At 41.5% G+C, this 15,459-nt stretch overlaps 2 protein-coding genes across 3 annotated transcripts; one reads left to right on the top strand and one right to left on the bottom strand.

Moving 5' to 3' along the window:
* Nucleotides 1-401: 401 nt before the first annotated feature.
* LOC107193927 lies at nucleotides 402-6,597 on the bottom strand. Its single transcript, XM_015583467.1, has 8 exons — nucleotides 5,977-6,597; nucleotides 3,855-5,487; nucleotides 3,524-3,758; nucleotides 3,302-3,411; nucleotides 2,932-3,178; nucleotides 2,650-2,854; nucleotides 2,361-2,559; nucleotides 402-2,273 (listed from the first exon to the last, which is right to left on the bottom strand). The coding sequence occupies exons 1-8, from the start codon at nucleotides 6,204-6,206 to the stop codon at nucleotides 549-551; spliced, it is 4,584 nt and encodes a 1,527-aa protein (XP_015438953.1). The 5' UTR covers nucleotides 6,207-6,597; the 3' UTR covers nucleotides 402-548.
* Nucleotides 6,598-8,344: 1,747 nt separating this feature from the next.
* LOC107193992 (TATA element modulatory factor) lies at nucleotides 8,345-14,283 on the top strand. Of its 2 annotated transcripts, none has more exons than XM_015583543.1 (12): nucleotides 8,345-8,398; nucleotides 8,481-10,618; nucleotides 10,932-11,039; nucleotides 11,165-11,443; nucleotides 11,552-11,890; nucleotides 11,972-12,184; nucleotides 12,329-12,475; nucleotides 12,578-12,970; nucleotides 13,058-13,301; nucleotides 13,379-13,508; nucleotides 13,578-13,892; nucleotides 13,984-14,283. In XM_015583543.1, the coding sequence occupies exons 2-11, from the start codon at nucleotides 8,499-8,501 to the stop codon at nucleotides 13,862-13,864; spliced, it is 4,260 nt and encodes a 1,419-aa protein (XP_015439029.1). In that variant the 5' UTR covers nucleotides 8,345-8,398; nucleotides 8,481-8,498; the 3' UTR covers nucleotides 13,865-13,892; nucleotides 13,984-14,283. The 2 variants fall into 2 exon arrangements, with proteins under 2 accessions (XP_015439029.1, XP_015439030.1); XM_015583544.1 differs by having other exon boundaries at nucleotides 10,932-11,033.
* Nucleotides 14,284-15,459: the final 1,176 nt, after the last annotated feature.

The raw sequence follows: 15,459 nt of genomic DNA on the forward strand, positions 1-15,459 counted from the left end.
TCGAAAGGTGAGGATTTTTACAAATTTTTAACGCGTCTAAAATTAAATCGCGGTTATTCTGTAAACATCCGGGACCAGAGACGCGATCAAGTCCCGATAATCTCTGATCAATCTCCATGATCCATTAATATTCTTAAAACGACGAGCAAAAACCGTTACAGCAAACATTAAAAATTTCATCTTAAATGCGGTAACAAAAGAAAGGGAATAGCTTGCGACTCTCATTAGGGAATGACAACATCCCGATTCCACAGTCCCAACGACTATTCGCAAGTAATACGTTCTTATTGCAGAAATTCATTCGACAAAGCTCTACAAAAAGAAAGGAAAATTGCAAGAATGTCTATGCAACCGTAAAACAAAATGTAAAAAAGATTAAAAATAAGTAAAAAAAGGGGTGGGAGTATTGCATGGAGAAAAACAATTGTGCGAAACAGAGAAGAAAGGAGAGTCAAGAAAACAGAAGAGAAAAGTTACGAATACTGGTGAAGCTAACTAATCGCTAACGAAGACTTCTCGAGTGAGCAGGAAAAGGCTGATTGAATTTATCAATAATAGCCAGTGTAATGATGGTATGCTGGCCTAGGTGGATGATACGGTGCAGGGCTCACGGGGTAACTCGGATTGTATCCTGATAAAGGTGGCGGTGGTGAGGTGGAAGACAAAATTCGACCGGCCACCACGTCAGGTACTATATGCTGGGCACCAGAGCCTGTCGGTTGAGGACTCGTTATAACGCGTGCTCCAGGCCCGTGCAGATGGTGAGACCTCGTCAAGGTGAGATCAACGGTGTGCCTACCGCCAGGAGTGAGATCCAAACTTACGACTCTCAAAATATCGTTATGAGGATAAGGCGGAGGAGGCGGAGGAGGAGGCGCAGGTGGTGGAGGCGGTGGGGGCGGTGGCGGCGGAGGAGCCACGACAGAGGGAGAAACAGATGATAGAGGAGGCGGTGGTGGTGACAGTGGTATCGGTGTCGTCACGGTTACAGAGGTGGCAACCGATTGTTGAGAGGCTGCCGAAAGAGGCGGTGGTGAAAGCGAATAGCTACCAGTTTTGCTGAGATCGACGCTTTGTCTTTCCGTGATTTCATACAAATGATGGTGATACCTCGTAGTGTTTTGCATTTGTACACCGAAACCGTGATGAAATCCCCTCGCCGACATATCCAAGCCTTGTAGCTCACCGCCATTCAAAACAAGGGGCTCGAAGCTCGACCTTTCCCTTGGAAAGTTTTCGTCCATGACGTCGTATTTGTACGACGTCGAAAGATCCAACTGCATCGTTTTTTCTTTCACGGAAAGGCTAAGATTTTGCACCACGGCGTCACCTTCGTCGCTGGACAAATTATCGGCGGATACCGACGGATGATGATGATGATGGTGGTGATGATGGTGATGATGATGCACATCTGGATACCTGGAATTCGGTGTTTCCGAGGGCGATACTAAATCATCCTGCTGAATGTGCGCTCTCGGTGTACTTCCGATGTAATCAACCGATCGATGCAGCTGGTAATCAACGTGTAAATGAGAAGGTGGAGTATTTCGGCTGTCCGGTGTAGGCGCCGGTGACATCAATTCCTCTTGTTGCTGTATATAAGACTCCAAGTGATTCGGTGATCTTTGAGGTAACGGGGATTGCAACTGGCTGGATATCGAGTACAGATTGGTATCGCGATCGTTATCCTCCAACATTGGACTAGATACAGCTCCAATATCTCTTTCAGCAGCATCGAGGGCAGCTTCAACCAGCAGACTGGCGTTTGCACTTTCGGTTCTTCTATAAACGCTAAGTCCTATTTTACCGTCCTCCAGAACGCTTTGTGATCTCCCTGTTTCTGTCGACAACGGTGGTGTTTTCTCGTCCATATCCTTTCTCCCGTCTTCAAACTCGTAAACGTTTCCGGTAACAACGCTTGTCGTTGACAAACGTGAAATCATAGTGTTCGACGTTACAGTTACATTCAACGCTGTCGAAGGAGTGAATTCACCGAGCCACTTTTTACTGCCTTTACTCTGCAATCTCGACGTACCGTACACATCCGCTTCTATACGAACGTTCTCCATTGTTGACTCTAAAGCGGACGACTCTAAAACGGTCGACGTTAACGGCGGCGTTAAAACGCGTAAATTATATTCCCCTTTGTACTTGCTCACAGAATTTGATCCACACTCGATTATATTCGAGTGAGTTGTATTATTCGACGCTTCAGTCTTCAACTTTTCTTCAAAACTACCATTATCCAAAGACGTCAGGCTATCGCTGTCTTGCTGTAAATGTTACATAGAAAAACTGAAGTGGAACGCGGACCAACAAAGTCTGCACGACAAATATCTACTATTTCCGCAAGCACAAACCTGATTTTTTCTGCCTGGTCGAGGAGTCCTCCCGCGGCCGACATCTTCGACGAGTCCACCACTGTACGCGTCGAAAGTGTACGCAACGGATCGTTCGATCTTCGGCATCATCTCCTCCGAGAGACCGTGCACTTTTTTATAATGGAACTGTAAGCACTGTTTCGTAGTAAAAGCTGCTTTGCCACCACTTTTCCTACACCTGAAAACCAGACGAATCATCGAATCATGATAAAAACAATTAGACAGAATGTCAAAAGTATTTTCGATATTATCGTTTCGTGAGTCTTACTTGAACGGTTTTACACCGCTGTGCGTTAACATATGTATTTTCAGGTTACTCTTGTTTTGAAACATTTTTCCACATCGATCGCAAGTCGCGGCACCAACTACATCCTTATGATGAACTTCTTTCATGTGACGTTGAAGAGCGGCACGAGAACCCAGAAGTTTCAAGCAAAGCTTACACTGAAACTCCCGGAGGACCTCCGACATATCTAAACGCAACGAATTTATGAGAGAATACAATTCGAAAACTCGATTGAATTATATCGGAGTCGCGTGTAGCTCTTACCGCTGTGCATTCGTTTGATGTGTACTTTCAGCTTTTGCGGTTGACAAAATTTGCGTCCACAAAAATCGCACAACGGTCGTGAACGCTGAGGATTTTGCGCACACCCGTATGTTCGATGCATCTCGAGATAATTCAAACGTAAGAAGAATTTTTTACAATATTGGCATTGATATGCTCCTCGACCCGCGTGCAATTCTGCCGCGTGTTTCATTATGTTGTCCTTACCGAGAACAGCAGCTCCGCATACCTAGAAAATACAAAGCGCGTGTTCAGTTATCTGGCTATGCAGTTGAATATGTTAAGATACATGAATCGTCTCAAATTTGAAAATCATTTAAACAAAGTACAACACTAATTTAATTATACTTACCTTACAATGATACTTTCGTATCGTCAGACTGTAGTTCGTGTCATGGAAAATGCAACAGTGCAGGCGATAATATATCGGATGGGTGAAATTCAAATTGCAACCCCCGCAATCTAAACACACGGAAAAGAAACATGCGTTTCATTTAATTGGCAATTGAACGTTTTATCGTTTTCTTCGCAACATTCACCATCGATGCTGATATTGACAAAGATGATACCATACTCGTTTTGTCTACTTTATTCTTTCTCGTCCAAGCCGAAGATTGTGAATCCGCCCAGTATGTCAGTTCCGTTCCAGATACAATATTTTGAGTAGTAACTAGGTGCAGTTCCCCTCGCTTCGTAATTACAGCCACGCTCCTTTCCTCCTTTGTTTCCGCTGGCCTAATGTAACGGATCCAATTACTTCGTAGTGGATTGGTGGTACTTATGTATGATGTTTTACCATTGTTACCTATCTAAAGAAAGAAACAAAAGAACAAGACGTATCGTTTCATGAACAGGATGTCACTGAATATTAGTACTAACAATGATGAATATCACGCAAATTTTACCTCCCAAATGTGTCTCATAGAAGAATCATCAGGAATATCCATCTCCTTCACTGGCTGTCCCACAAGGGGGCCCAGTTTTACGTGCATCGGGACAGTGCTTTTCGCATATATTCCGAGGCCGTGTTCCGAATTGGCAATCCTTAATTCCAAACAATCGGGCAAAGAGTCTCTGGCGTACAATGGTCGATCATTATTCAGAATCAACAGCTTTTCCTCCTTCTGAGTTTTTGTCTTTGCTTTACAATTGTCCATCGACGAAGAATCATCGTCCGATTCGATATTATCTTCGCCAGTTTGGTCATACCCCTCGGACATGGGGTCGTCGCATTTTACGGCTTGTAATAGTTCTGTGTTCTCCTTGTTCCTTTTTAACCAATCCTCGTACGATATGGAATCAGGAATCGCGTACTGTGGTGCGCTCAATGGACAGGCATCCTGCAAGTGACGACTGTTACATTCCTGGCAGAGTTTGATTTTAATAGCTACTCTTTGCGGCTCGGAAATTAAGGTTTCAATGCTTGGTTCGCTGTGCGATTTCGAGACTGCAGTAACATCGTCCGTTAAAGAACAAGCGTCTCCACGGTCTTGTACGATTATTCCGTCTTGCGGCGCTTTCCTTACGTCGTGGTGCTTACGATTCCTGTGTTCGCCAGTATGTTTATGCCTTCTCTTTCTATGTTTATGCACAGAATCCTCTACAAGATCCTCCGATGAGTCTCCCTTCGTGGTTTCGTCCTCTTCCCCTTGCATGTCATATTTCAATCGTCTGCGTCTTTTCTTTAATTTTCGATCGTCCGTTTCTAGTACTGAGCTTACATTCAAGCTGGCTGAATTTACAACCGAATCACTTTGTTCTCTATGACTGACATAACAAGAGCTACTTAAAACATCTCCATCCTCGTCTTCTATGTCTTCTAACTTTGCATCTTCGATACGAGAAGTTGTGTCCGATGTGTTTATCATTTGGTCTGAGAGCATTACGCTAGAATTATGTTTAACAGCAGGAGATATTACTGAACTATTTGACTCTGATGATTCTTTCTTTGTACCAATGGATATAATATTTTCCACGTCCGCATCTTTGATGTCAGAGTAAAGGGTATTTTTATCTGTACTTACATTCTCTATGAATTCTATATTATCTACATGTTCAGTCTTTAACAAAACAGATCCCACTCCTCCAGTGGTAACCTGAAGACTATCTTCCAAGTTTGTCACAATACTGTTCTTACGTATGAGTCTAGAATTACCTTTCTTTTTGGGAAGTAATCCCTCTTCACCTGACAGCGTATCATTTGATAATGGCTTTACAGTTCCTATCGACACAACAACATCAATAGTTTTCAAATGTCGTTTCTTTCTTCGTTTATCTTTGTGATGCTTAACTTTATTCTTGTGATGTTTGGATCTCGTACTGCATTGAGTATGTAACTCTATATCTTTTGACACAGTTGTTAACGCTGTATTCCCAGAGGATATTTCAAGTTCAGTAGCAACACTGTAGTTTTGTTTTCTTAAGCTTCGACGCACAGATTCCCGTGTTTCTTCTATCGGAACACCGGTCGACGTCGTTTGCGTTTTGTTCTTCCTTGTCTGATCTGTTTCTCCTTCCCCTTCACCATTGCACATGCCACTGTAATAGAATATACGGATCAGATTCAAATTTAAAGACAGTATAAAATTGAAAACTTTTAATTCACGAAATCTCTGACAGTACAAAACTGTAAATATACATATGTCATACATGTGACAAAGTAATTCTTTACCTAAACGTAATCCACGCCAATTTGACATTCCGTCGATTTCCTTACGCTTACCCAAAAAATCGAAACCGGTGAACTTAAAGAATCGACAATTATACTCTCCATAAACAAAAGATTATTGATTACTTTTATATCCGACGTCAACCCCGCAAGATGGCGATTCGGGTAAGGCACGAGCAGAGTAGAGGGGAAGTCCCCCCGTCGTCGAGTGACAAGAAGCGTTCGTGTGTCAAAATAGTTTTTGCAACTCGGACAGAATGCCGGCGATAAGCGCGAAGACTATTCAGTTGAATTTATGCAAAGAGAAAGAAAAACAAAAAAGGAACCGAATAGAACGAAACGATTTATTCTGATCATACCTGGAAGCGGATTCGGCAAGATCGAGGAGATAAACCGCAACATCTTCATCCGTTGACAGAGCCAAGCGTTTTTTCAGAGACGACCAACGCTTGCCGTTGGTAAGGCCGATGCGAACGGTGCGAAATCGTCTGGTTTCCTGTTCCGGCACAACACCAGGATTATTGGCTTTATCATGAGAACTTCTCGTTGACCCCAACTCTCTCGCATGTCTTGTACTTTTCTTCGGCATCACTACATCATAGATCCGCCGGTATTAAAGCGGCGAACTTGAAGCTACCGCGGAGGTCGCGCACCGATATTATCCTATCCTCTTTATGCTCACCGCCTAACCACCGCCGCCCACTCCGCCCGCTCCACCCACCCTCGCCGCACACTACCCCGAACAACCACGCAACCTCTCGCACCCACCACGCGCGTCATCTATTTCCCTTCTGCTTGTTCGTTATTCTACTTTCCTTTCCTATACTCCACGCACCCCGTCCCCGCGATCATCCTCTTTTATCGATCCTGCTGCCTGCGCTTCATTTCTGGACATGCACCTATCCTACGAGTTCGTTTATACATATACATACGTGGATACACCTGTTTACATACAATTCACATACATATCTGTACATGTGGTTGGTTCATACATATATGGTATGTATGTACGCACGTATCGAATATAAGCACTTACATCTTGTATGTATGTAATGTTCATACAGGTATATTCATATACATCGTACAGCTCTCCTTATTCTAGTATTGATTCGAGTGAAAATTTTGCTTGCAAACGGGTATATCGGAAAATATTTTGTGAACATATAGTACTTATCTTGACCACGAATGGACATCTTCTTTTGATAATCTGTATATAAATCGTTTGTTCATTCGAGGAAAACTTTTGTAATCTTATTCATTCTATGCTATTTATGTTTACGTAAAGATCAGCGAAACCAAACTTTTTAAAGCCACTATTTCCTTTTCGAATCATGCATACACCGTGCATGCATTATACCCCATCACCGCTGATAAACAAAACAGTTGATCCATTCCACTCTCCGCTGCCAAGAGTCAGCAACCGAATCGACAGAGCGCTCTCTCCCGCTTTCTTTCTCTTTCTCTTACGCCACGATGTTTAATGGTTGTGTAATTGAAAATATAAAAAAATCTGTTAATTATAACTGCCTATTTTTTCCGATATTAAATTGTTTGTTGAATTCCCTAGGATCAATGTAGTCCATATGCAATTGTCAGTCGTGGTGTTTTTAATTAATACCAGTCTATTAATTACTAATTTTTTACCTGTAATGATGATGTTCAGAGACCTATGACCCCATCTATGATGAAACGCACGAACCCGAAACCAATTAGTACCTCATTTTTATTGTGAGATGGCGAGACTGTATAATTTCATTAATATTTTTTTCAATAAAAAAAATTAGACAACATGATAGCGCCATCTTGTGACAATAGTAGGATATTAATTGGCTACTGGTTGAGCGTTTTGCTGTAGGTAGTGCTACGTGTCTTTTCCACCATACGTATCATTGCCAGTAAAAGAATTATATACATTGGGAACGCTACTTCGATTATTATTAATTAGCACCGCCGATTTAAGAGAATGCAACGAATAAACTGATGTACGTATTTTTCGTAACACGTACACCGATGTTAAAGCATATTACATATCGGTGAGTATCACAGCAAGAGAGAGAGAGAGTTGGCTCTCATTTTGGCTGATGACTTTTAGCTTGTCAAAGTCAGGTGGACTGGCTCTAGCCGTTCAAATGCGCTTTAGATGGATTTAGATTTACAGCAGAAATCGTTTAAAGTTACAATCTCAAATGTTGTTGTTTGCAAAGTAAACATTATTGTCTTAAATGTTAAAAATTTCAACGTGTATGCTGTTCAGAACGCGACGTGTATAATTCAGAAAGCATACATATAATATGTGACGTATACATATACATATACATAGGTATTTATATACATATACATACGTTTGTTACATCCTGCCTTATTTATGCTCGACTTCGTTCTGATCGTTTAAATGTGTGTTTCGCCTATAAAAATGACGACATTTATGCTATGTTGACAAACCTGTTTAATTTAATAGTTCGAATATACTGACTACGTAGGTATGATGAGCGATAAATTGTGGAAGAGTCGCACTTTTAGGCTGTCGTGCTGTAATTACGATTTTTATGAGATAAAAGTGCAACCAACATCTTGCGGATCGCTTTGTTTTCCTCACTCTGTTTGTAATCTTTTAGTCTGGACCGTCACTGTGGATTCATAATTCATCGAATATTGTATGAAATAATATTGCGTTCTATGGATTGTAAGAATTACCTTCGATGATTTAACCTCGAAATAACTTGCGCTCCGCGTTCACAAGGATATGCTCGTTTATTCGATTTTAATACATTAATATGCAACGTAAGTTATTCAAGTTTTTATTCATCAGAAACTTTTTTCTTGTCAATCTACGGTTATATTCTTTGATTCTCTCTTATCATAGTTTTAGTTATAACAAACTATGAGTTGGTTTGATGCCACTGGATTTGCCAATTTGGCGAAATCTGCTTTAAAAGAAGCTCAGAAAACAATTGATAAGGCATTGGATATCAAAGAAGAAGAGGATCAGAAAGTGGTGGAAGGTTGTACAAAAGACACCTCGGAGTTTTTTGCATCGTGGGGATTGAAGAACGAAGAGAACGTGGATCACTGTGATAAAAGCAAAGAGTCAAAGCAGGAAACAAGTAGCAGTATATGGGGAAGCTTTACAGGGTCCTTTTTCGAAACTCCAAAAGGCAAAGATGAGGAAACTGATCAAAAACAAATAACTCATTCGAAATCATTACAAAACACACGTGCTGTACATAATCAAGAAAGGAGGCTCACATCTTCATTGTCCTTCCCCGAGCATTATACAAGTGAAAATCTGTCCAAGGATGCGAAGCACACAGTCAGGGAATGTACAGAGAAAGAAACCCTCGGTCACGTTTCAGATGATCACAGCCAAGATTCTGTTTCCCACCTGTCCATGGGTTTGCAGTCTTCGAATAGAATTATTCCGAAGAATACGACTTCCCATATGGACGATACAATGAAAGATTGTGATCCAAGTGGCAGTACAGAGAAAGAAGCCTGGATCGAATGTTTATTAAACAAAAATGACGTCACAAACGAGCGGACCAGCGAACCAGAATCCGAGGGAAATGATGTTTGTGAACAAGAATCGACGATCGAGGATGACGCGACAAACAGAATGTCGTTCGTGTCGTCGGAGAATGATAAGAAGAGTCTAGAAAGCGTTGAAATTCTTGGTTCCCGATCGAATACAGATTGCACCACCACTCCAGAGTCGGACGATAATTCCCTTAGTAATTCGGAAAGTCCCTCCGGCACGGGTGCCAAACTGAATTCCGAATCTGTCGAAATCTTACCGGACAGTCTGGTTACATCTCCGAGTTCTGTGGAAATTTTGGGAGATTGGAAAAGCGATAGCAGTCCTTACCTGTCGCCGATAGATCCGCGGCGTTCCGAGTTGTCTTCCGTGCCGGATAGAGACGACTCGGTGACACCTTGCTGGGAGGATAGTAATATCGATCCGATTGCGTCCAAAGATGATAGTCAAGCGGAGTATCCGTCATCCTCGGACATTTCGCCGTACGAATCGCCGATAAGCGAGGATGCCAACACACCGCACGATGATTTGTGCGCAAGTAGCGTAGAGAGTACACCGTCGACAAGCACGTATCCAGGGGATCTTGGAGCTCATTTGAGCAAATCTTCGTCATCGTCCGGATGTCAAAACGTAAAAGCTTTCGTAACGGAGCACGTGGAAGCGATAGCGTATCAGGACGAACCAGACGAAGCAAGTCTGGCCGAGGATTCTTATACATCTGCCTCGGAGAGCATCGTCACAACTGTATTCGAAACGCTTCAACAAAGGACCGCCGAGCATACGAAAGCTAAAATCGAGATGCCTGCTGGCGTGTTGCTGAGCGGAAAAATGCACGACTCCTGCCCAAACGGTAAACAAGCGTCAACAATAAAAACATGTACAGAGACGCATCTCAACTTGAGTTTGGATTCCCTCAAAGAGAAGCACAATTTACATTTGCCAATCGAGGCAATCACGACCCAACCGATTCGTAAATCGGCGGAATATCTCGACGGGACTGGTAAAATCGTCGAGACAGATCGAAGCAGTTACGATCGGCTGATAAACACTACTATAGAACCAGCAGAACCGGAATCGGAACCGGTAACGGTACAGGTAACAAACCGCGAATCGGAACAACGGTATTCTTCGGAAGATGTTTCGCTACCGCATACATCCAAGTCTGACGCGATGGATGTCGTGGATCAGTATCTAATGTCAACGGATTCGAGTTGCGAAGGAACCTTGATTGAAAGTAGTTCCGAGGATAATCCGTCGTCGATTCAGAAAACTGATGGAAAAATGATTGAACCACCCTTAACAGCTAGCTCTTATGTGAAAACAATGCTAGCGGATGCTATGATCGAAAAGGGCGGTGGAAGTGGTGGCAGCAGTGGCGGCGGCGAGATCGGCGAGATCGCGGAGATCGCGGAGATTGAAGTACAGGGTGTAGATATGCCCCGAGAAAATTCTCCTACTTCCTCGGAAAGGTATTTCCCGTTTGATAAAAATATAAATTCTATGGAATACTGTAAATTCTTGATAAGTGTTCGAAGGCTACTCGACACTGACAAGGAGAGGTCCCCAGGTGTAACGCTGACTTTTTTAATGAGGTTCAGCACAGTGATAGAGCCAGGAATTATGAAGCTATTTATTTCAGCCGCGTATGGCAATTAGTTTATAAAATATTTAATGCTCAGTGCCGAGGAACCAACGAACACTCATCTAGGATTTACTGTACATAACAACGTTGCCAAGCTGTCGTTCGAAGGAAAATTTAGATTTATTGTGTTTGCTTTGCAGTCGGTCCGATTTAGTTAAAATTGGTTCTGATCAAACCAGTGGTCACACCAGTGGGGACGAATTGGAAACAACAACCTCCAGTGACATTGAAATTATATCCAGGTATAGGTATGACTCTGATACACATCGATTCGATACGTCTCTTAATGTACACGCTTTCTGTGTAATGGGTTTTCATCGCGCAATTAGGATTTACAAAATTGATAACGGAAAACATTTGTTTATTTGATAAGTCCAAATGGCGATTCGAGTTCGACACAATCACGGCAGAGTCACACAAGATCGCAGTCGGCAAAGGGTAGCGATCTCTTGACGAAAACTTTAAAAGCCAGAGGACATTCCAGAGAATTGAGCGAAATTAGCGTAGGATCGGACGAAGCGAACCTCGAGATAGAAACATTGTTGAAACGTATACAAGAGATGACGGAAATCTTAGAAGCTAGAGAATCGAAACTCATCGACGTTAGCAGAATGAATATGGAATTGCACGAGCAGAATAACAATTTGAAAAAGTAAGTTTTACGCGTCATGATACATGACGACACCACATCTCGTTTTCTTTCACTTTTCTTTGTCCAGTAATTTTGTTTCGTTAATTTACGTTTCGCCATTCCTACCAGACAGCTGGATAATTTTGAAAAATGCGCGGAGCAAAGTCAGAACTTGAATCAAATCGCCGACGAGTACACCCAAAGGCTGTCTGCGTTGGAAAAGAAATTTCAACAAGCGATACGAGAACGGGATTCATTGCGGAAGAACTTGGAACAGTTGAAAATGGAAGCAGCCACACGCTTATCGTCCCAGGAGATGTTTACGTTGAGCGCTGAGAAGGATGAGATCATTAAAGAGCTGCGGGAAGAAGGAGAAAAGTTGAGCAAGCAACAGCTTCAGCATAGTAACATTATTAAAAAATTACGAATCAAGGAGAAGGATAACGATGCGTTAATAAAAAGTCAAAAGTACGTGGGCATATTTGTCAGACGTAAATGATACTTTATGGTATGGTTGTAACGCGATACTTTAACGTCGAATGTCCATAGGGTATTGCTAGAAGAACAACAATTGGAGTTGGAGCGTCTGAAAAAATCTCTGCATGCAAAAGAAGAAGTTGAAAGAGTTCAGATAGAGGCTGTCCACACGTTGACTGCAAAAATGAAGAAGCAGGATAAGGAGACTTTAACGTTACAGGAGAAATTGGACACCGCTTTACATAAGATGGACGCTTATAAGAAAAGTTTGGATGCGGCGAAAATGTAAGTGGCAAATTCTCAACCTATCTTTGGCCTGCCGCCGCCACATTTCACCAAATACTTCTCTATTTCCCGATTCCTTCAGGTGCCCGCCTCGGTGCCGATTTTGTCCTGTGTACATGTTAATTGTACCGTCCTATTTTTCAGAGATTTAATCGAAACAAAGAAACTTTTAGAAGTGACAGAAGCGGAATTGAAGGACGCTTCGAACAACGCTGGAGAATCGTGCCAGCTGCTTGCACAAGTGGAAGAGTTGAAAATTAAGTTACGAGAGTCCGAGGAAATGCGCGTTAAGTAAATGTCTTGAAATCATAATGATAAGTTGTAACGCTAATTAAACTGTACCACCGCGTGTCTGATTCCGGATGCAGATTCATTGTACTGTTCTGCATTTAGAAAAGAAGAGTTTCTGAAACACGAAAACGGCCAGTTGTTGAAGCGTCTGGAGGCAGCCGAAGCCAGAAGCGAAGATCTCTCCGAGTCGGTGACAATGGCCACGAAACCTTTGCTGAGACAGTTGGAACAGCTTCAAGCGAATCTGTCGCATAAATGCAGTAACTTCATGAAGCAGGAGAAAGCATTGTCGGAAAAGAACATCGAGTTGCAGACAAAAGTGGAACACTTGGCGGAGGTGGATCGCTACTTGAAGGAAGAAAATGTGAATTTAAAGTCGAAAATATCCCAATTAGAATCGAAGCTCACCGCCAAAGAGATCGAGATATTGCGATTGCAGGAGTTGTACGACGAATTAACGGTAGAGAAGGAGAGACTAGTCGAAGAAAATGACCGGTATGGAAGTTTACATTGGTTTATCCTATTCATTGTTTCGGATCAACCGATCTTATGACGTCGGCATCATCGGACTTGTTTTTCTAGGCATCGACGAACGATAGAAACACTCGAGCAGTCGCATTCTTCGCAAGTAATGGAACTGAATAGGGAGATTGTAGCATTGGAAAACAAATTAGCTGTAGAAAAAGCAGCCACGAGTGCAGAGAAACGAAAGAATCACGAGACGATGGAGCAAAGACGAAGCATTGCTCGAAACGAGCCGCTGAATGTTCCCATCGATACTAGCGATGATCAAGTCACTGGAAACGTAATGGACACTACCTGGCCGGTAACATTTGAATACAATTTAAAAAAAAATGTCTTGTACGCAGTTTGTAAAATTATATCGAATTGATTTACTTTTAGCTGTGCGATTCTTCTACCGCTGAAGAGCACCACGCTGACAGATACGCAATGGTATACGATAGTATTAGAGCAGGCTCGAGTAGCACGTCTATATTTGAAAACTTACAGGCACAACTGAAACAAAAGGACGGTAGGTGTTCGAATACATACGCGTCGGTGATATATGCTGCGTTGAAATTCATTTTACTTGGTTTTGTAGGTGAAATACAACAACTTCAGTGGGAGTTATCGCGCCGTAATGTAGAAAGAGACGCACTCAATTCCGAATTATCCACGTTGATCTTGAAAATCGAAGAATTGAACGGCAAAGTGTCACACGTTACAGTCTTGCAGGAAAATCTGCACGAAATACAAACACGGTACGACGCGTTGTTGCAAATGTACGGCGAAAAAATGGAGGAAAACGAAGAACTGCGCCTAGACCTTCAAGACGTGAAAGATATGTACAAAACGCAGATTGATCAACTTTTGAAACGAGACAGTTGAAGTTGCTTGCGACGATAAACTTGGACAGGTTGTACGGATATTTTGGTTAATTACTTTAATGGGAATTCTTCTAAAGAGCGCAGCATAAATTTTCGTTTCTTTTTTCCTTCATATTTCAGTTATCACCGTTGCAACACTGGACGATGCTCCGACGAATAGTCTTTCAGTCGGTCTCTTAATTGCGTACGTACACACACATAATGTGCACGGTGAATGCAACTTGAATAAGAAACAAACAATGTGATATGAGGTGTAATATAACGATTAAAGTTTACAATATTGTAATATACAATTGAACTACAATGTAATTTATTAAAAAAAAAAAAAAGTCACGTTTACTGAGAGTTATATCTTTCTTTATAGTCAACCGTAATTATGGGAATGAATTGGGGAACTTTGAAACATTCCGACACAGTATTGCTGCCTCGTTCGTACAGATTCTGTAAGAACTCACAAACAGAAACATATATGAAAAATGGATACTTTAGTATTTAATGAAAGAAAAAAAAATGAATTGAAATCACGCGGAAAGTGTTAGCAAATGTGACGGAATATGTTGAGAAGTCTGAATCCTTGATATTCGGTAAAAAGAAAGGTAGAAAAGGTAATGCAGAATGTAAGAGAATGAAGGTGTATTGTACCGAAAAAGAGTGTGTGTGTGTGTGTTTGTGTGTGTGTGCTGCAAATTAAATTCTAGGTAAGAATATTTCTGGAGACTGGAATTAAATCGAAGTAAATATATATGTTTTCCATTATCTTTCGTATATGCCGTAAACTTTATTGGTTACAAAGTGCGACCTTCTCTCTGTTCCTTTTTCCTCGCAACAAAAAGAAAAAAAAACGAACTAAAAAAACCGGAGAGAAACATGCGAGACAATTGAGCGCTATTTTTGATCGACGGTATTTTTTTTTTGGCTTTTAAGGTGAGAAAAAAATTAATTTTTTCGTATGGAATATATCTCCAATATCGTTTTTTCTTTGCTCACTCGACGTTCTCTCCTTTAGGAGCTATTTTTTGTAAATCGGCGATCGATTATTACGACTGTTTCTTTCTACACGATTGCGGTAAGGCGATTACTAATCACTGATAACCAAATTATTAGTATAAACGAGGGGAAAAATCTTTAGTAAAAAAAAATTGATAATACTATGAATTCGTTCGAATAAGAAAACAGACATACACTCGATGAAACAAGTATAACGACTGCCTTGTGACAGTCACGAATAAAAAGTGCGGTATGGCAAATGATATTACAGTTTTTGTGCGTGTATACATGTGTTACATACATGTACAAGCAATCAAACGTGTTTTTCGCCATTATAAAGTCATCGATTGCTTACAAAACTAATTGTTACTGTAGTATTTGGTCCAGGCATTTTAACAGTATCTTCTAAATACTTGTATCGGCTACTGTAGTGGACTCACACAAATCCAATTGTTTCAGCTAACTTGGTCGAGTACAACAGGGATTATGGGATTTTAGGAAGTCCCTATACTTGTTCCACCGAGCATAAATGTAATTCAGCGGCATAAAACGTAAATTTGTTTTCGAGCGGAACACAAGCAACCGCATATCTAATTTGTTAAATTTACT

Source organism: Dufourea novaeangliae, unplaced genomic scaffold (genome assembly GCF_001272555.1).
Source record: "Dufourea novaeangliae isolate 0120121106 unplaced genomic scaffold, ASM127255v1 scaffold21, whole genome shotgun sequence".
Lineage (NCBI taxonomy): Eukaryota > Metazoa > Arthropoda > Insecta > Hymenoptera > Halictidae > Dufourea > Dufourea novaeangliae.

Bases quoted from the DNA above. Each gene is read 5' to 3' on its own strand.
- LOC107193927 (XM_015583467.1), bottom strand. From the start codon at position 6,206: ATGCCGAAGAAAAGTACAAGACATGCGAGAGAGTTGGGGTCAACGAGA. The intron at 3,759-3,854 runs GTAAAATTTGCG...TTCTTTCTTTAG, and splicing joins CTATGAGACACATTTGGGAG to ATAGGTAACAATGGTAAAAC. The intron at 3,179-3,301 runs GTAAGTATAATT...TGTATTTTCTAG, and splicing joins TACGAAAGTATCATTGTAAG to GTATGCGGAGCTGCTGTTCT.
- LOC107193992 (XM_015583543.1), top strand. From the start codon at position 8,499: ATGAGTTGGTTTGATGCCACTGGATTTGCCAATTTGGCGAAATCTGCT. The intron at 10,619-10,931 runs GTATTTCCCGTT...TTTGCTTTGCAG, and splicing joins TCTCCTACTTCCTCGGAAAG to TCGGTCCGATTTAGTTAAAA. The intron at 13,302-13,378 runs GTAACATTTGAA...ATTTACTTTTAG, and splicing joins TAATGGACACTACCTGGCCG to CTGTGCGATTCTTCTACCGC.